Below are 21332 nucleotides of genomic sequence, written 5' to 3'. Positions count from 1 at the left end.
TGAATACGGGCCTGTTAAGACCCAGTCACTGGGCCCAGGGGTTCTCCCAGGAGATGGGAGATGATGGTCAGAAACCCAAGCTCCGGGCGCCTGGGTGGCTCAGTGGGTTAAGCCGCTGCCTTCGGCTCAGGTCATGATCTCAGGGTCCTGGGATCGAGTCCCGCATCGGGCTCTCTGCTCGGCAGGGAGCCTGCTCCCTCCTCTCTCTCTCTCTCTCTCTGCCTGCCTCTCTGCCTGCTTGTGATCTCTGTCTGTCAAATAAATAAATAAAATCTTTAAAAAAAAAAAAAAAAGAAACCCAAGCTCCGACTTCGTATTCCTTCTGCCCCGGTCACCCACATGCTGACATACCTGTGTGCGCACGTGCATGCACACACACACACATACACACTGTCACGCTGTCACACTGAGCCTCCTCCCTCTTCCCCCTAGACCATGTTGGATACTGAAGGCACAGATCATGAATTCAGCGGGGCCAGAACCAGCTCTGGGAATAGAAGATAGGACAGTAATAGAGAAATCGCACACAGGCACATGCTGGAGCAATGAGCACCAGCCTGGGTTTGGTCTTCTGATGTCAGGAACAGCAGGCAGGCAAATCCTTACCGATGCTGCATTTCGAGGACTCAACTACAGGTGTGCAAGGACGTCAGCCTGACCGAACTGGGGATTTGGGGCAACAGATGGTCTGCGACAGAGCAAGGCTGGTTAAAACCGTTCCCAGGCATGTATGGGCTTCAAACAGTTGTGGGTCTGATTAGCGTAGGAGAAACGCTCACTCTGCTCCCAGCCTGGCTGATTGCTCTAAAGCTCCGGAGAAAATGAGATGTCTGTATTTGTCTTTGCCAAATTTCGAATTAATTCCCTGCCTGTCATTTGGACGGGACTCTACAAACGATGTGGTCCCGGCAGAGACATAAATGACCAGAGAGCAGCGGCTCATTCTGTGTATTTGTACCATCTTTGTCCTTCTGGTCAGGCTTCAAGCAAGTAGCAGCTTTGGAAGGTTGGGTGTGTTCCCGTGCATGCAGCCTAAGTAAGGGACATTAGCATTTTTCAAGGTCACTGTACCCAAGGGCAAGTCAATGCCACGCTTGACCTCTACAAACTCCTCCCAGCAGTGTGTAAAAAACTGTTTATGTAGACCTCTCGCTGTAGGTCATCAATTCATTAATGAAACTGGGCACTCCCGTATTTTTTGAGATGACATCGTGATTTTTAGCTTTGGTTGGAACTGCCTGCTCACCACTAATGACTCTTCCTCACTCTGAGTTCCAGTTAGGTTTCTTCTCTGCCACATTTAAAAAAAAAAAAAGATTTAATTTATTTATTTGAAAGAAAGAGAGCGAGCACAAGCAGGGGAGGGGCAAAGGGAGAGGGAGAAGCAGACTCCCCACTGAGCTGGGAGCAGGGCTCTATCCCAGGACACTGAGATCATGACCTGAGCCCAGACTTAACCAACTGAACCACCCCAGCACCCCGTGGCCAATTCTAATGCCCATCTGAATGGCGCCCACGGTAAGGGGGGGGTTCTGTTTTAGTTGGGGGGAGATCATATAGGTTTTTGAATTCATCCATACCAAAGGCCAGGGACAAAACTACCAGCCATGTAAAACATTTACCTCATGCTACGTGAAGGGGAAAGGTTTGATGGAGTAGGGATTTACAGATTTGTGTGAAGTATGACTCTGGGGCACCTGGGTAGCTCAGTTGGGTAAGTCTGACTCTTGATTTCCACTCAGGTCATGATCTCAGGGTCATGGGATCAAGCCCCGTGCCATGCTCTGTGCTGAGCTTGGAGTCTACTTCTGATTCTCTCTTTCCTCTCCCTCTGCCCCATCCCCAGCACGTGAGTGCTCTCTCTCTTTCTCTCAAAAAAAAAAAAAAAAAAAGTGACCCTAATCTAGATAATATTTTATAGCCTTATAAAGTTTAGAAAACACATTTATGTATGTTCTGTCATTCAGTGTTCACAAAATCCTCAAATTCGGTTTTGGCAGGTGTATTATTACCTCCGATTTATAGAGGAAGAGCCTGAAGTTGAGGCACTTGCCCAGCGTCACACTAGTATACGACAGGGACAATATTCAGCTTTTTGGATTCTGGACCACATGAGTGACATGCGCTTTAAAGGGGCTGTACGTGAATGTCACTGCTCAAAACAGTTTGGAACCCACAGGCCTAAAATTGGGGACTTGCTTGCAGATCTAGTTCTAAAAACCCTCAAAGGAGAATACGGATTCTAACTCTGTTACTGTTTGCACACGGCTGTTGACCAAAAAAGGGGATGCCCGTCTTTCCCATGCATCTTCCTTACCACAGTGGACCATTTGGGGGCTTCAAAAGAACAATTTAGCAAAGTAGACTTTTCAAAGACATTTCCCCCCAGCACTCCAAGTAAGTGCATGACCGTCCTGACTCTCTTGGAGGCCCTCCTGGGGCTCTTCGGACCTTAAGGTCACAGACAAAATAAGTGTGAAATCACCTAGAGGTGAAGCCTGAACCTCAGTGAACACCGTGGCCTGTGGCAGGTACAGGGTGTCTCCCACTGTATTTGAATGATGTGCTTCTACAGCCGCCGAACTCTGCAGGGTCAAGGCCTGACCCAACAACTCCTTTTTTTTTTTTTTTTTTAAGATTTTATTTATTTATTTGTCAGAGAGAGAGGAATGAGAGTGAGCACAGGCAGACAGAGAGGCAGGCAGAGGCAGAGGGAGAAGCAGGCTCCCTGTCAAGCAAGGAGCCTGATGTGGGACTCGATCCCAGGATGCTGGGATCATGACCCGAGCTGAAGGTAGCTGCTTAACCAACTGAGCCACCCAGGCGTCCCCCAACAACTCCTTTCTATCCTCTCTCCGTCCTCCAGCCTTGCCAAGGCCCTGCCTCTGAAGTCGTGTAGAAAAATTTCCCTGTTCCTCAATTATTCAGCCTGAATCACCAGGAGCCTTATCTACAGCTTGGCTGAAAGACTAGGAGAAGCTACAATGTAAAACAATCTATAGAAGACTCAGTATGGTTAAGATGTCAATATCACCCAAAGCGATCTACAGATTTAAAACAACCCTTATCAAAGTCCCAGTGGCACTGGAGTTTTTTTGTTTGTTTATTTTGTTTTTGCTGTTGTTTTTGTTTTTTACAGAAGTAGAAATACCCATCCTAAAATTCATATGGAATCTCAAGGTTTCCTGAATAGGCAAAACAATCTTGGAAAAAGAACAAAGTTAGAGGTCTCACACTTCCTGGTTTAAAAACTTATTACAGGGCGCCTGGGTGGTTCAGTGGGTTAAGCTGCTGCCTTTGGCTCAGGTCATGATCTCAGGGTCCTGGAATCAAATCCTGCATCGAGGGGGGTCTCTGCGCAGCAGGGAGCCTGCTCCCCGCCCCCCGCCTGCTTGTCTGTCTCCCTACTTGTGCTCTCTCTCTCTATCAAATAAACAAAATCTTAAAAAAAAAAACAACCAAAAACTTATTTCAAAGTCACAATGATATGAACAATGTGGGACTGGCATAAAGACAGACGTATAGACTAATGGAACACAATAGACGGCCCAGAAATAAACTCTTACATAGATGGTCAAATGATTTTTGACAAAGATGTCAAGACCATTCAGCTGGGAAAAAAAAAAAAAACAGTCTTTCCAACAAATAGCATTGGGAAGACCAGATATCCACATACAAAAGAATGAAATTGAACCTTTACTATGCAGCATATACAAAAATTGGTCAAAATGAATTAGTGACCGAAAGGTAAGAACTAAAGTTATAAAATTCTTAAAGAAAACAGGAGAAAATCTTCACGACATTGGATTTGGCTGTGGTTTCTTGGACATGACATTAAAACTCAGGGAATAAAAGTAAAAACAGATAAATTAGACTATATCAAAATAAACACATCCGTGTATCAGGGTGCCTGTCAGGCTCAGTCAGTGGAACACACAACTCTCGATCTTGGGGTTGTGAATTCAAGCCCCAACGTGGGTGTGGAGATTGCCAAAAAAATAAAAGCTTAAAAAAAAACACCCCTGTGCATCAACAGACACAGTCAATAGAACAAAAGGAAGCATACAGAGTGGGAGAAAATATTAACAAATCATATATCTGATAAGGGGTTAATATCCAGAATATATAAATAACTCCTACAACTCAATAACAAGAAACCAAACAACCTGATTAAAAAATGGGCAAGGAATGTGACTAGACATTTCTCCGAAGAAGATACATAAGTGGCCAACAAGAACAAGAACAGATGGTCAACATAATTCATCTTTAAGATGATGTAAACCAAGGGATGCCTGGGTGGCTCAGTGGGTTAAAGCCTCTGCCTTCGGCTCAAGTCATGATCCCAGGGTCCTGGGATCGAGCCCCGAATCGGGCTCTCTGCTCAGCAGGGAGTCTGCTTTCTCCTGTCTCCCTGCCTGCCTCTCTGCCTACTTGTGATCTCTGTCTGTCAAATATATAAATAAAATCTTAAAAAAAAAAAAGAAGATGCAAACCAAAACCATAATAAGAAATCACCTCATGCCCGTTAAGGTAGGGACTAGGCAACCCCCCAGAAAATAACAGGGCTTGGTGAGGTTGTAGAGAAGCTGGAACCCCCATGCTCTGCTGGTGGGAATGTAAAATGGCACAGCGGCTGAGGTAGGTGGTGTGTGATAGAATTACCAGACGGTCCAGTGATTACACTTCTGTATATATACCCAAAGGAGTTGAAAGCAGAGTCCTGAAGAAGAGATTTGTAGGTCCATGTTCATAGCCTTATTTATGATAGCCAACCCAAGTCACTGTTCATGGGTGAATGGATAACCAAAATATTGCTCAACTGTAAAAAGGAAATTGTAACATGCGCTACAACTTGGATGAGCCTTGAGGACATGATGCTAAGTGAAATAGGCCAGCCACAAAAGAACAAATTAGGCTGATTCCACCTAGAAGAGGTCCCTAAAATAGTCAGATCCTTAGAGGCAGAAAGTAGAATGGTGGCTGTAGGGGCTGAGGGGAGAGAGACAGGGAGTTGTTGTTTAATGTTGTTTAAATGGTGTAGAATTTCTCACTTCTTGAGAGTGGTTGCACAACAATGCAAATACACTTAACACTATTGAACTGTACACTTAAAAGTGGTTACAATGTTAACTTTTATGTTATGTGTATTTTAGCATGATATTTAAAGAAAGGATAACATAGGGCACCTGGGTGGCTCAGTCGTTAAGTGTCTGCCTTTGGCTGGGGTCATGATCCCAGGGTCCTGGGATGGAGCCCCACATCAGGCTCCCTGCTTGGTGGGGAGTCTGCTTCTCCCTTTTCCACTCCCCCTGCTTGTGTTCCCTCTCGCTGTGTCTCTCTCTGTCAGATAAATAAATAAAATCTTTTTTATTTTATTATTTAAAGATTTTATTTATTTATTTGTCAGAGACAGGCACAGCGAGAGGGAACACAAGCAGGGGGAGTGAGAAAGGGAGAAGCAGGCTTCCCTCGGAGGAAGCAGCCCAATGTGGGCCTGGATCCCAGGACACTGGGACCATGACCTTAGCTGAGGGCAGACGCTTAATGACTGAGCCACCCAGACGCCCCAAATAAAACCTTTTTTTAAAGAAAGGGTAACAATCTTTCAAATAACAACATTTCGAATACTGTTTGAAAAGAAGTGGTTGATGTATATTGAAGTTTGAATTCTTCAAGGGGTTTGTTTTGTGGGGGAAAGCTCAGCGGAATAGTGGATGTGAGCGTCCCCCACTGGGAACAGCCTGGAACCACTAGTCACAGGCTCTGCTACTCGCTCCTCGTTGCCAGAGGCTCCCGAGCTGAGGGCCAGTGCTGGTGAACTCATCCCACTCCTGCCAACTAGGCTGGTGCATTTTTTCTCTGACTCTGGTTGCTAGCAGGAAATGTAGGGGAAGGTGAGCAACTGGCCTTTAAATATTCAGATACTATCTAAGGAAGTTCAATCAAATGGGCTCAGAATGTCAGACTAATCTCCAGGGGACACAGAAGCATGATTCACTGTTATCCACACTGTAGTGTTAGAGATGGATGGAGACGGGACCCCGATTCTTCATCCTACCAGCCCTATGACTGTGGGCAAGTATCTTTGGGCTGAATTCATCACCTTTAACATGAAGAAAGTACTTCATCTATCTACCTAAAAAAGGTTATTAAAAATATATGAAATGAAATATGAAAATGTCTGAAACTAGTCTAAAGGGGTATCTATATAAATATTAATACTTGTGAGCTCTGGAATCTTTGTTTAATAACTGGGGACAAATGTTTCCTGCTATCTTGGACTTTAGAGGTAAATGGATGTACACTGTGTAGCAGCACCAGAGTGAGGCAAGAGTAGGTTGAATAAAGGATAGTTATGATGGCTTTTACTTACTACTGTTTCCCTGTGAGTGGTCCTGCCCCACCTGCTTCACTAGGAGATGAGGGACTTGGGAAGCTGGATGGTGGGAGGCTAGAGCAGTGCATACACTTCACTTGACTCTGCTTGTCTAGCATCATTTCCCTTGATGGCTTCTAAGGGCATCCCTATTCTTTCTTGGGCAATTTCCCTTCCCTTCCTCAGTCTGCATGCATCAGGTATGGTGCTCCCTCCTCCCTTTCTCGTCCCCAGCCTGGTCTTACCCAATGAATCAAGGTATTCCTAGATATTCCATTATATGCCCTCCCATCTTCCCCTTGGCCACAGTGATTGGTTCAGCAGTGGGGTCATGACCTAACCCAGGATAATGAAACACAACCTTGGGTCATCAGCTACACCCATTGGAAAAGAAAAACACTCTCTTTGAGATCACTTGGATGGTGAAATATAAGCCCGGAATCCAAGAGATGGAGAAAGGCACAACACAATGGATGAACAAATTTAAATACATGGTTCCAACCAAGTGTGAACCACTTCTGGACATTTTAGTTACTTGAGCCAATAAATCCACTACCATCACCTACCCCACTCTCCTCTTTTTGGTCCGTTTGTGTTGAGTTTTGCATTTGCAACTGAAAGTTCGGTTAATGTAATTAGGAGAGAGACAGACTTTTGAGTTTATCCCCCAACCTCAATGATGTCCTTTATTTTCCTTCTGGAAAGATCCCCATAACAACGGCTCACCCTACGTCCGAACTCTTCCCCTTGCTTCACTTCTTGGGGATAGCCGTCAATCAGGAAGCCCTTGGTGTCGCTGAGGCTGGCCAACATGGCCTCCTTCAGGAGCTCCAGAATGATGCCCTGGAGCAGAGAGACAGTGGTCAGGATCTGAGCTCTTCCACAGAACAACACTAGCATTACCACCCATCTCCACTAGTCATCCCATTTGGGGAGGGAGAAAGGTTCATATAAGATTAACAGCCGACAGAAATATATCATATCTCATTCATCCTTAGTTTCACTTTCCCCCCACATTTTATTGTCTATGAAATTAGTACGTATCTTACAATCAGTCACAGTTTAATAGCGTTTTTTTTTTTTCATGCTGGTATAGTTATATATGGAATAGTTTATTAGTATTTTACTGGGATGTCTTAAAATAGCATCTTAGAATAGATGAAATATAGTGGCTGTATTTCTTATGGTAATACTCCATAAATTAGGCATAATGGCAGTTTAAAACTAGGCAAAACATGGTATAAAATGTGTTTCTCTGTTGATTTTTTCCAGTAAATATTTTATAAAATTTGATATCCACTGACTTCAGAGAATTGCTAGGGACTGTCGCTATTTGAAGAGGAAGCATAAAGCTTTGGTAGCTAATATGGTCTGCACTGTACAAGCCCTAATTACAGAGCCTAATAGGGCCCTCACAGGGCAGTGATGAATATTTTTTTGCTACCCATGGCATCCAGCGGCTCAGAGGTGGATGGTGACTTGAAAGGAAAAAAGAAGCATAAAAGGGATATTCGCTTCTTAAACTGTCTAAGGAAGATACCAGATTGCAAGATAATGCTATCATACTTTCCAGACAAGGCCAAAATATTATTTTCTATTTTCCAGGGGACTCTAATTATAGGCTCTGTTGCAGCATGCTCACCTGTGGTTTGAAAGTTTTAACACTACGTGGGGACCAGTTACTGGGGGAATATGAGATAGGCAGACACTCAAGGAACTGGCAGAGCAACAGAGTGGAAAGAACCTGGGCTGGGACATGGTCTGGCAGACGGGTCTCTGCTGTGGACCCTCCAACTGCCTCTGGACTTTGACATCATGTAGCTATGGTCTTTGGGGGCTTAGACTAACTGCAATACTCCAAAATATCCCCCCACTCCCCGGCCCCCTGCCAGGGAAGGCAACTGTTGCTTACTGAGGGCACCAGGTCGCCACGTTCCATGATGTCTCTGATCAGTTTGCTTCTTTCAGATTCTGATGACAGCTCATTACGCAGGAGGTCACCAGTCGAGAGATGTGTAAATCCGTATTTTTCCACCAGCTTTCCACACTGTGTGCCTTTGCCAGAGCCTGGGCCACCTAGAAAAGGAGTCCTGTATCAGACACCCATCCCAAGTCACCATGGTGAACAAGCCCATGGACTTTATCCATCCAAGCTCGTATGGGGTATTTATGCTTTACAGGGAGCTGTGTTGGGAGGTGTGGATACCGTGGAGAATGGGGTACATTCCCTGCCCCCGAAGAGTGGGCTGTCCAGGGTGGGGGCTGGGTAAGCGTTATACACCCCAACAAGCAGTTAGTAGGTAACTACTGTAGTGGGCAGAGTTCATGTTGCTCCAGGGCACTGGGGAGGGACACGGGTAGAGAAGAAAGAAGTTTCCTGGGGAACCGAATATACTCATGTTTAAAGCACTGACCACGGTGCTGGGTACACAGTGAGTGCCCAACAAAGGCTAGCTATTAATTTTTAAAATACATTGTTTTCATTATTAAACAATCCCAAGCACAGAGCAGAGTTATCAGTAGACAACAAAGAAGTTTCTGGAATATTTGAGAGTAAGTGGCCAACCTGATCCCTCATCACTACAGAACACTTCAGTTTCATTGCCTCCAGACCAGGAGCCAAGCATGTGCTGCTACAGAACTACATCTTCAGATTTCCATGGATTTATCCCAGCCATGTCCTTTGAAGCCAATGGGTCAAGTTCAGAATCACGCATTGCTTTTAGTTGTCAGGTCCTTCCGGTCTCCTTCCACATAGAACGAGTTTTTTCATGTGGCCTCCACCCTTGCGAAGATTTTATTTATTTTGTAGAATGTCCCTCAATATGATTTTTTTTCCTGCTGTTTTCTGAATATTATTATTACTTCTGAGTATGAGCCGTATTTCTTGGATGAGCCATTACACCCTTGACTCTCTTGCCTTCCCCCGCCCCAAGTTCAACCAGTGCTAAGTTGTAAGATTTTACACCTGAAAATAATAGCTAACCTTTATCAGGAGCTTACTGTACCACTCAATGTTCTAAACATTTTATGTATTAATTTAAAATAATTTTAAGAGTCAGGCACCGTTGCCCCCTTTTTACAGATGGGGAAGCAGAGGCACAGAGAATTAACTCAACTGCCATAGTCGCCTGGCTAGTAGGTAGCCAGTCAAGGACTTGAAGCCTGGACTCTGGCTCTCAGAGGCATTTCCTCTTGTCTTCCCGGATAGCCAGGCTGGCCTGTAGGGTGAGCAGGTCCTCAAGAGTCACTCCACCTCTGCACGGGGGAATGGGTGAGGCTCTGGAGTCCAGCAGACCTGCTCGCAGGATGATTTGCCTGAAAAGCACTGACACTTCCCAGCTCCAGAGCATTCAGTGACTTTCCAGTCCCCACAGGATAAGATCCAAACTCCTTAGAGGGGCATTTCAACCTTCCAGAATCTAGTTTAGCCTCTCCAGCCCTTCTTTTTTTGTGTGTGTCTTATCTCTGCCCAACACTGTCATGTCCAGCTACGTCCTGTCCTTGCAACAAGATGTAACTTTTCCAAGCCACCATGCTTTTGCCCTCCCAGGTTCCTTCCTCCTCTAACTACTGAGATCCTCATCATCTCTTCGGCCTCCACCAAATGCTTGCCCCTTCCACCAGGAAGTCCCCCTCTGTGAGAGTGAGTGTTTCCGACAGCACGTCGATGCCCTCAGCCTGTCTGCCACTTGGCCTCCAGGTCCCTCACTAGTATCGCACCTGGCACACAGTAGGTGTTTCCTTTTTTTAAAAAAAATATTTTATTTATTTATTTGACAGACAGAGATCACAAGTAGGCACAGAAGCAGTCAGAGAGAGAGAGAGAGAGAGGGAAGCAGGCTCCCACTGAACAGAGAGCCAGATGTGGGGCTCGATCCCAAGACCCTGAGATTGTGACTTGAGCTGAAGGCAGAGGCTTAACCACTGAGCCACCCAGGCGCCCCTACAGTAGGTGTTTCCTAAGCGCCTGACAAACGGAAGTTTTCCCTGTTAGAGGGAATTCTGAACATTAAAATGAGAACATGGCAGGGACGTCAGCATGGTAGTGAGGATTTATGACTTATTCTGCCATTTCTCTGGTTCGTCTCTCTTCATATTCAAAACCCCTTTCTCAGGACACTTAGCAGCTTCCCTCCTGAGGGAAACTTAGCTGTCTCCTCTGCCTTGGCAAATAATGAAAGAAAGGTGCCTGTCTACCGCTCACCCACGCGGCTGCTGTCAGCTAAGTGGGGAGGGCTCAGTCGCCTCACAGGATTGTCATGGATGGGCCAGAGATAACAGGACAACAGCAATTACAGAGGCTCCCAAGAAGGATGCAGACCGCTCAGGAGGAGCAGCCGGTCCCCAGCCAGTGTCAGGCTTGCCCTGAGTACTAGGACTCATCTCCCACAATAACAGAAACGGAGGGACAGTACGGGAACAAGAGAAGGCCACTCAGGCAAGAAGTGCTTCCAGATAAAAGAGTAAGGACAAGGGTGGGCTGAGCCCCTGCAGAAGCCTCCAGGGCTTCTGTGGCCAGATGTACCTAGAAACCCTTTTCTTGGGATGGCTGGAAGCAGTCATGTGGAAAAGGTATTTTCAGACTCGGCTTACAAGGCAGAAATGCCGCGTTCCAATGACTTTCTTCTTTCAGCACTCCACTAATGCGACTATTACAGTTTTTGTTCCTCTGAAATGTTATTTAATAAATTTTGACACAAAGGCAATTAAAAATCTTCAGCTCAAATTAACAACAGCTGTGTGTTCAACGGCAGCCCCTGCCCCAGTTAGGAACCTTTTGTGGAGCAACAGCTGCAAATTCTCAGCATTCTTTGGCCAAATGGTGCAGGCACAGTGGAATTTTAAGTAATCTACACAATGCCTTGATTCTTCCCATGGCTCCAAACTGGAGAACAAAGTGATTTTTATCACTGCGGTGAAGGCATAAAAACTGCAAGCAAAAATACGGATTTTCATATAATGTCACTTGCACGTCTTTAAGGCCTTACGAATTTTTATTTTTTTAAAATTTTAAAAAGATTTTATTTATTTATTTGACAGAAAGAGACCACAAGCAGGCAGAGAGCCAGGCAGAAAGAGAGAGAGAGAGGGAAGCAGGCTCCCTGCTGAGCAGAGAACCTGATGCGGGGCTCAATCCCAGGACCCTGAGATCATGACCTGAACCGAAGGCAGAGGCTTTAACCCACTGAGCCACCCAGGCGTCCCCCTTCTGACTGTTTAAATAAAAAACAATGGGGCCTTGATATCCCTCCTGGATAATTAGTTATAACGGAAAGAAATCTTCTGAGGTGCCACGTATCAGAACAAGTGGGCTGTGCTCTCTGGTGACAAGATGACAGCACTTCCTGTCATCTCACTGACTTCTGGTGGATCATTACTCAAGGCTCTAAGCCCTGAGCGACCCTAGATGCAATATCGCCTAATCTCATTCATATCGCCTGGTGCGATATGAGAGCCTGTTTTGAAGGGGTCGTCAACACGTCAAAAGAAAAAAAATATGTCGAGAAACTTTACTTCTCAACCTCCAATATAATTTATATTTTTTCCCATGGAAAGACTGACATGCTCTATGGTGCAACCGAAGTACCGGGAGCTCTCGTGTCACAGCTGAGTAGGTATCTCCCCCGACTCCCAGCCCCCCCAGGTTCCGACAGTGCTACACAGGAGGAGGCCTGCAGAAGGAGAGCTGTTAACCCAGGGGTCCCTGTTCTTTGAGGTGGAGCTGAAATGAAGCGGCATCACCTCCACGTGCCCATCTGGGCCCTCTGCCGCAGTGTGCTCTTTATTTCCAGGAGCCCTCCCCTCCCAGAAGCAGCTCCTGGATCCATCAGTCAAGCCCCTCTTAGGAGCCAACTCCTGGCCTCACTGGCCGGCCCCGCAAGAGAGCGCCTGCCTCCAAAGCAGCTATTGCACGTTGCTCGGCACCAGAGTGGGATGGCAAACCTTAGGGGGTGGGGCAGCACGTTCTGGGCTCAGAGAGAAAAGATCCAACAAATCATGTCAGGAGAAGAATGAGCTGAACCCCAAATTCAAACAAATGCAAGTATGCACGTTTCTATCCCGCTTTTATCTTTAAATTTTTCAAATAGGAATGGCACAAAGCAGGTTACAATGTCCTCTGTGGACACTGAATCCAGCATCACAGCAAAAAGCTAAGCCTAGAAGCCGGGTCCATAAACACTGGGAGGGACTCCTCGCCCCAGCAGGAATCCCTCCTTCTATGGGTCTACCAACGACTTAAGGTCTGTGTTCTGTATTGGACTTGATGGTTCACAAGCACAGGCTATGGGTATGCTTTGCTCACTTGGGCGCCCAAACCCAGTGTCTGAAGAGACACCTCCTAATCGTGGCTGAAAGAATGAATTATTTTTATTTTATTTTATTGTTTTAACTTCAGGATAGTTAACATACAGGGTTATGTTAGTTTCAGGTGTACACGACAGTGACTCAACACTTCTACACATCACCCAGTGCTCGTCGTGACAAGGGCACTCCTTGGTCCCCATGACCTATTTCACCCGTCTTTCCCAATAATAAATTATTTTTGATGGATGCTGAAAGGATCTTCTCTTTCTTCCTGCTCCAAAAACTTGCTCCTCTTTCTAGTCCACATGAAATGACCTTCTCTCAGTTGACACCATCTTATCTCTCTTCAGCGTAACAAGAGGCTGGCGGTTTTCCAATCCAAAGGGAAATATTTCTACCATTGTCTGCAACCTCTAGTTATTTCCATTTTCTTTCCTATTTTTGTTCGGGATCCTAACTTGCCTGTCTGCTCTTCCCTCTCTTTCATGCACTCCCTGTCCTCTTGCAAGCCACATCCTGCTCTCACCACTCTCGGAAGTCGATCTTTTAGAGTTCAAGAGTGATTGTGTAACTGTCATATAATTTAAAATGACCTTCTTTGGGTCTTTATTATTTTTGTCCCTTTAGTAGCATTTAATACCATTGATAAATATTGGAATTTTCTCCTCCGCTGGCTTCCAGGACATGGACTTGGCCCACATTCTCTTCCTTCCTTTGCTAGGCTGAAGCTCGCAGAGCGCGCGGATTGCTTCGTTGTTGGTGGTATCCCCACAGAACCTGGCACGCCGTCACAGGCGACGGTTCCGTAAGGCCAGTGTCCAGGAGGCCTGTGGCCCCACGCAAGTGACAACTCTCTTTCCTTCCATGTCAAAGAATATTGGACCAAATGACTCAAGTTCTGGGTTTATAGCTCATATCTCTATCTAGTTAAAGGACACGGACCCAGTCACATTCCTCTTTGAGCGTCAACCTCCGTAATTGCAAATTAGGGGACGGCACTTTTAGATCGTGATACTCTTTTAGCATCTTTGAAGATGGATCATCTTCACAGTTACAGCTTGTGAAGGTATCAAATATCTTTTGCACAGCAGACTATCTTATTTTTATAGAGTCATCAGAGCTGTTTAAAGAGCTATACGATTCCTACCTCTTCTGATACTACTTTCTTCCTAAATGAAAATGTGTTCCAAGGTTAGGTTTAGATTTTTGTGACCGAACGATTCCTTTCAGAGAAAAAGTATTATGCCATCGGATCATGAACTGACTGTGCCCTAGGAATGATCCCCAGCCACGGCAGGGCTATGAGTCACTTTCAACTTTCTGTATCTGGGATGAGCTGTGTCACCACGCGGAGTTTCAGCAGGCTGTTGCTGAGAACTGACTCTGTCTGACCGGAAACAACTAAGAAAAATAGATCTTTATTCTCAAAGACAACTTCTCTGTGAGTTCTGAAATGCACTGCTGCTTCAGGTTATTTGGTGAATAGGATAAAATATGCCAGTGACAAGGTCAGCTGCAGGGTATATGGAAAAGCTTCACACGTGACCATGAACTTCTTGATGACAGGTGCTACGTCTTATGTATCAGTGTCTGGTGTATAGTGGGCGCTCGGTAGCTGTTAGATCAGAGTGAATGAATAAATGGATGGTAAACAATCTGAGAGCTTCAGGGAGTGGGAGGTAGCCCTGTATGTGACATTGGGAGTTAGCCGACTTTGGTCTAGGCCATTCCTGCATTGAACTAGTTGCGTGATCGTGGGACACCTTGGGAGATTTTGCCTCTTTGGATGCTGGCTTCCTCGTCTGTGAATTGAAGAGTCTGGATTAAATTAGTGTTTTTTCTCTCTCTCTCTGTGTTTATGTTTATGTGAGTGTTTATGACTCTAAGTTTATGACTCTTAGAGTCATTTAATCCTTATAATAACTATTTGAACTGTTTTTTGTTTGTTTGTTGTTGTTAAAGGTTTATTTATTTATCGATCAGAGAGAGAAAGCGAGCACAAACAGGAGGGAGTGGCAGGCAGAGGGAGAAGCAGGCTCCCCGCTGAGCAGAGAGCCGGATGTGAGACCAACCCCAGGACCCTGGAATCGTGACCTGAGCAGAAGGCAGACGCTTAACTGACTGAGCAACCCAGGCGTCCCGAAGTAAGTGTTAAGGGAAAAATCTGTGTCCAAGACCACACCTGTACCTTGGTACCTAAGCTCTACAGCCTCTCACATGTATGGCCATTCTGGAAATGAGGTAGACCTGCACAACCTTCAGTCAAGCAAGACCCAGACTTTCATGATGGCCCCATAGGGTTGCCAGCTGTCATCCAGTGAGTTATTATATCAGACATGCTTACACTACACCCCATCACTGTTTATCTAAAATTCGAATTTAACTCGCTGTCTTGTATTTGTGTTTGTTAAAACCAGTAACCCTATCAGCACCATCCACCCCCCCCTGCAACTAACCTGGAGACTTTAGGGACATGATTTTATCTCTGTTATAAACAGTCAATGATTCTGCCATTCACAGAATCTATCATACACGCAGAAAGATGTGTGAAATGTCTCATTAAGACAACATACCAGCATTGGTTCCATGACTTTAATTCTTAGGTAGAGACAAGACAAGGAAGGTTCAGGTCCTGGGTGAGAGGAAATGGCATGCGCCAAGGCAGGGATTCCTAAACATTTCCACCACACGATGCTGTGAACGACTACAGCTCTTAGTACAAACCACTCTCCATCCTAAATGCATTTCCACCCAAATCGCATCTGCATCCCAACCACATCCCCATCTAAGCCCATCTCTGTCCCATATCCATCTCCAAACCCAACCCAAACCCATCGCATCCCCATCCCTGCCCCAATCCCATCTCTGTCTCACCCCACCCCCACCTCAGCCCCCACTCCATGCCCCATCTCCAACCTAACTCTATCTCTAAACAGAGGCAGAGGCAGGATTTCCAAATTGTAGTATAAATACTACTAAAAAACCTGTCTTTTTTCTTCTACACCCAGAGGTCTCCAGAGCCCGTTCCAGACCTGACTCATCAAGTTTACAGACTAGAGCCTTCCAAAAGTTGCTTCAGTCAGCACCCTCCGCCCCCACCTTTTTTGAGAGGGAGGGGGTAGGGTAGAGGGTGAGGGAGAGAATCTTAAGCAGGCTCTTCTGCCTGCCCTGAGATCATGACCTGAGCTGAAATCAAGGGATGAACATTTAACTGACTGAGCTACCCAGGCACCCCCAGTCAGGCTCTTCCTATCTAGGTCTCTAAATTCTGAGAATTTATTATTCTAGAATATTCTAACTCTTCCAAATTCATCTTAAAGTTTTATCGAGCCATCTTTTTTCCTATTTTGTGGCCCACTACACTATGATCTTAGGCACGCATTAAACGAATATAGTAGGCCATTTACAAACTTAGCCTCTCTTTTCTATGTTTTCCTTCTCTTAAAGAAAATACTCTAGCAGTGCCTGGGTGGCTCAGTTGTCTGGGTGTCTGCCTTTGGCTCAGGTTGTGATCCCAGGGTCCTGGGATTGAGCCTGGCGCAGACTCCCTGCTCGGTGGGAGGTCTGCTTCTCTCCCTCTCCCACTGCCTGCTGCTCACTCTGCTTGCGCTCGCTCTCTCTCTCTGTGAAACAAATAAATAAAATCTTTAAAAAAAAGAAAGAAAATAGTTTTTCTCTACTGTCAAAGAAATATATGCTCCTTATTGAAGATTTAAATAATTCGGAAAAGTAAAAAGAAAAATCTCCCGTAATCCTACTTCCCAAAGGTCACTGTTGGAAATACATTTTGTTTTCTTTCTTTCTTTTCTTCTCTCTTTCTTTCCTTCTTTCTTTCATTCAGGATTTCATATTTATTAGAGAGAGAGAGAGAGAACACTAGCAGAAGGAGAAGCAGGCAGAGCGGGGAGGAAGAAACAGACTCCCTATGAGCTGGGAGCCTGACATGCGGCTCAATTCCAGGCCTCTGGGATCGTGACCTGAGCAGAAGGCAGATGCTTAACCATCTAAGCCACCCAGACACCCCTGTTTTATTTCTTTGCAGCTTTTTTCCTATACATGGTCTTCTGGTTTGGTTTTAACTGGGAATCTGTCTGCACTGACATTTCTCCTCTTTGGGCTTCTGTAGTCTCATCTGAAAATAAGCTTGTTGGATTAGATAAATTCCAAGGTCATTTCCAGCATTCTGTATTTTTGTCTTTGTCAGAGAACGTAGAGGATATTTGTACTTGCAGTCTATTTATGTGCTGTAAAAGGAAGTGAGGATATTTAAGACCGGTAGAGACATTTGTGGTGGATGGTAGTTGGATTACATCTGGGGTTTTGTGTTCAATTTTGGGCCACACCACGGAAATTGGAAGTCTTATATGCTATGATGGGAATATAAAATTGGTACAGTCTTTCAGAAGGGCAATCTGGTATATAAGTCAAAAGTCTTAAATTTTTTTAGTCAGTGGATTTATTGTAAGGAAAAAAAATCACTGTTTTGTACATAGATATTCATTAAAGAATTTTTAATGAAAGCAAACATTTGGTGAAAAATGCATGACAATAAGAATAAACTGAATAAATTACAGCAATTCAAAGAAATAATGTGTGGTCACTGAAGTGATGTACTGAATGAAGACAGATACAAACATACACACAGTATGATTCCATTTATATAAAGTTAGAAGTATGTATGGAATTCCTTGCAAAGGACAGTGAACAGGAGGGGAGCACAAGGAACCTTCTGGAATGTTGGTCGTGTTTAATATCTTGATCTGCATGTTGGTACGATGAATGTGACACTTAGGGAAAATTTATCAAGCTAAACACTCATGATTTGAGTGATTTTCTGTTTTTCTGTTTCAGTTCAATTGCAACAAAGCCTCAAACGATGGCATAGTATATTCAGGATCTTGGAAAGACCCACAAGATATTTTGTTAGGTATAAAAAGTAGGATTTAAGGTTGCATAACCTCATTTTGATGAAAAATGTAAATTTAAAAATATATACATAGAAAAAATGAAGAGGGCTAAAATCAAAATCTTAAGTATTCATCTCTAAGCTTTGGGATTTTAGGTGATTTGTTGTGGTTGATACATATTTTCTAGGATGAAGATTTTTTTTTTTAAGATTTTATTTATTGATTTGACAGACAGAGATCACAAGTAGGCAGACAGGCAGGCAGAGAGAGAGAGAGGGGGAAGCAGGCCCCCCGCTAAGCAGAGATTTTTTCCCAGTGTGGGGCTTGATCCTAAGACCCTGGGATCACGACCTGAGCCGAAGGCAGAGGCTTTAACCCACTGAGCCACCCAAGCGCCCCACTTTAAAGATTATATTTATTTATTTTGAGAGAGAGTGAGCGAGCGAGAGAGAGAGAGCACGAGGCAGGGGAGGAGCAGAGGAAGAGGGAGAAGCAGACTTCCTGCTGAGCAAGGAGCCCGACAGGAGGCTTGATTCTAGGATAGTGACCTGAGCTGAAGGCAGGCTCTTAACCGATTGAGCCACCCGTTGCCCTGGAGATGTATTATTTTTATAAAAAGAGAAGAAGTTTTTAAATTTAAAAAAATCTGGCAATCTGTTTTAGGAGAGATTTTGGCTGCATGAGTCCAAAGAGAAATGAGGGAGTGGGAAATAGTAACAGTAGAGCAAACTCCTGAAGGGTAGTTTTTCCCTTAGCTGCTTCCTTACCTAATCACCAGCCCTGGACTCATCCTTGGTCAGCATCACATTATTTCTCAGTATCCAGTGCTTCTATGATTTGGTCCATCTTCTTCTTCCTGGGACAATTCCTATTACTGTAATTTGTTCCCTACTTAAAATCTCCCTTCTTGGAAGCCGCCTCTCTTCAGCTCCCTCTCAAGCTTAGGGGATCCCATCCATTCTTGGTTCTCAGCCTCCCCAGGAAGGGGCTCCCAATCATTGAATCATTGCACTTTTTTTTGCCTTCCCAACCCCGCTAAACTCACTAAATAGTTCCTTTGTCCGTTAACTCTACACCGTCCTATATTAGGTCTAAAGTTCTCATAAACATCAACTCTTGCCTCATCAAATACATTATTAGCTCCTTGAAGGATGGGGACATTAAAAAAAAAATAAATCTCTTCCTTTTCTTGTTCTCCTATCTTCAAGGACAGTTTAACGTTAAATCAACTCTAGTCTACATTCCCTTCTTTGAATGATGGTAATACTTGGAATCAGTGCCGTCGAGGTCAATGATTGGCTATTTGTTTTGTATTTTGCTTCCTGGCCTCTATGCCAGTTCATAGTGGTGGACTTGAACTTGATTCTGATAGAGGAGCCACATGCTACTTTACTTGGCAAAATTTACCAAAGGCATGAATTTTTGAATTTTGTTTCTGTGGGAGGGACCAGAAAGACTTTACAAACACTCCACATTGATCTCCCAGGACACAACCAGAAGAAGAGTTTCTTAGTTATGGTTGGTTCTTAAAAATGGCCGAGCCCCATGGGGTACCTGGGTGGCTCATTTGGTTAAGTGTCTACCTTTGGCTCAGGTCATGATCCCGGGGACCTGGGATAGAGTCCCACACTGTGTTCCTTGTTCATCAGGAAGCCTGCTTCTCCCTCTCCCTCTGCCCGCCACTCCCCCTGCTTGTGCTCTCTCTTTTTCATTCTGTCAGATGCATGAATAAATAAATAAAATCTTTAAAAAAAAAAAAAAGGCCAAGCCCTGTAATTTTACTTGAAATGTCTGCTATTGTCATTATGTCTCTGAGAAGGTTATTGGTAGAAGACAACTTAAAATATTTACTTCTGACAATGAAGTCTTTATAGTTTCTTTTCCATTTTAATCAATTCATTCATTCTTTCTAAAGATATGTATTGAATGCCTACTGAGTGCCAGGTATCCTGATGGTTGCAGCAGAAAGAAAGGGGAAAAAGAAAAAGAAAGGGCATAGTCTTTGTCTTCTAGGAGATTTAGTAAAAACCATTCTCAATCAATGGCCATCACTGCCTTTAAGCAAGCAGTCAGTGGAATAAGGAGTCTCCAGGAGTAGATTCTAGGAGACTGGTGATTGGGTTCAGCCAATTTTCTCACTGCTTAACATTCTCTCCCTTTCTCAACAAATGTTGGAATGAGGGACCATCTCAGAGCCTGCCTCAATGGCTCCACCCAGACCAAGTGGAGGATTTCCAAGAAAAAGAAGACTGTGTTCTGCTTGCTGCTCTGTCCATGCCAGCTTCCCACACATTTACTATAGGAGTTGGTCCATGCAGGAAAATATGTAATTGGACCAAATAAGTTCCTTCCACTTTAAACTGGGGTCATTTGGCTGGTGTGGATGGGCAGTTGTGTGGCACTGACATGGTGATACAGTTTCTGGTGGAAGCCATTCCTCAAAGCAGAGTGGAGCTGCGTGGAACACTGCCTTCAGAGTCAGTGCCCCAGACAATATAAAAAAAAATAAATCAACTGGGTCACAGGACTATGTCCTATTAACACAAAATAGCTGCACTCAGTTACAAGAGGAGAAAGTCTTTCATGGCCTTGACCACCTGATGGTTGGTTGAAATATGGTTCATTTACAACTAAAAAAATGCTCTGAGACTTTTAGTTCAAGAGTCTAGAGCAAAACAAGAGGAAAATACTTTGGGAATGTTACTTTTGAGAAGGACAAAACAGTTATCTTCGCCTTAATCTCTGGTTTGTTATTCTGCTTTATTCCTCCAGGCTCAATATGGCTTCCTACAGTAACATCTGTGTTGCGTTGTGAACAACTGCAGTAACGTGTCCACAAGAGGAAATGCTGTCAAAGGGCAGGTGTAAGCCCAGGGTCTAAGAGATACTTTCTCACTTCCACTTCCCTGATCCCAGCCAACCCCAGATGCTCCAGGTAAAACACCACTTAACTGGTCAGTCCCTTATGGAGTGCTTACTTTTAACAAATGACACTAGAAACAGATGAACTTACCCAAACTCTTAAATTGTCATGGCTCCCCCATCCTGTAGGTGTCCTTACCTCTGTCTAATTCACTTCCGATCCCTTTCTAGCCTCCCCTTTCTTGGGATCCTCCTTTTTAAAAAAAAATATATTTTATTTATTCATTTGACAGAGAGAGAGAGATCACAAGTAGGCAGAGAGGCAGGCAGAGAAAGAGGGGGAAGCAGGCTCCTTGCTGAGTAGAGAGCCCAATGCGGGGCTCGATCCCAGGACCCCAAGATCATGACCTGAGCTGAAGGCAGAGGCTTAACCCACTGAGCCACCCAGGTGCCCCATGGTATCCTCTTTCTCATTGGCTGTCTCCCCTCACTCACCATATGATAGTTGTAATGATAGCTAATACTTGTTGAACACTTACTAGGAGCACTGTGACATGTGTTAACTCATGTCATCTTCACATCAACACTATGACCCAGATAAAATGATTACTTTCACTTTGCAGGTGAGAAAACTGAGGAAGAGTGCATGTAAGGACGTTGCCCAAGGTAAGCTGGCTAGGACAGAGAGGAGCAAGTGTGTGAACTCAAGTAGGTTGTGCTCTTAACTAGATTCTGTACCTCCTCTCTCTCTCTCTCTCTCATTATTATTATTTTTAAAGATTTTGTTTATTTATTTGACCGAAAGAGAGAGAGAGAGAGACAGCGAGAGGGGAAACACAAGCAGGGGGAGTGGAGGTGGGAGAAGCAGGCTTCCCGCA

General features: G+C 44.6%; 1 protein-coding gene across 1 annotated transcript in view; it reads right to left on the bottom strand.

Moving 5' to 3' along the window:
• Positions 1 to 21332, bottom strand: part of AK5 (adenylate kinase 5) — a gene marked incomplete at its 5' end in the record, with an annotated part of 185240 nt that overhangs the window by 23673 nt on the left and 140235 nt on the right. The window contains 2 exons of the mRNA XM_082688564.1: positions 7103 to 7219; positions 8289 to 8452. Coding sequence (XP_082544690.1) covers positions 7103 to 7219; positions 8289 to 8452 — 281 coding nt within the window. The remainder of the gene's footprint in view (positions 1 to 7102; positions 7220 to 8288; positions 8453 to 21332) is intronic.

The sequence above is a fragment of the Mustela nivalis genome (genome assembly GCF_964662115.1).
Source record: "Mustela nivalis genome assembly, chromosome: 10".
In the NCBI taxonomy this organism is placed as follows: Eukaryota; Metazoa; Chordata; class Mammalia; order Carnivora; family Mustelidae; genus Mustela; species Mustela nivalis.
The sequence above is the reverse complement of the archived record's forward strand: the minus strand, read 5'-3'. Positions and strand labels throughout refer to the sequence as shown.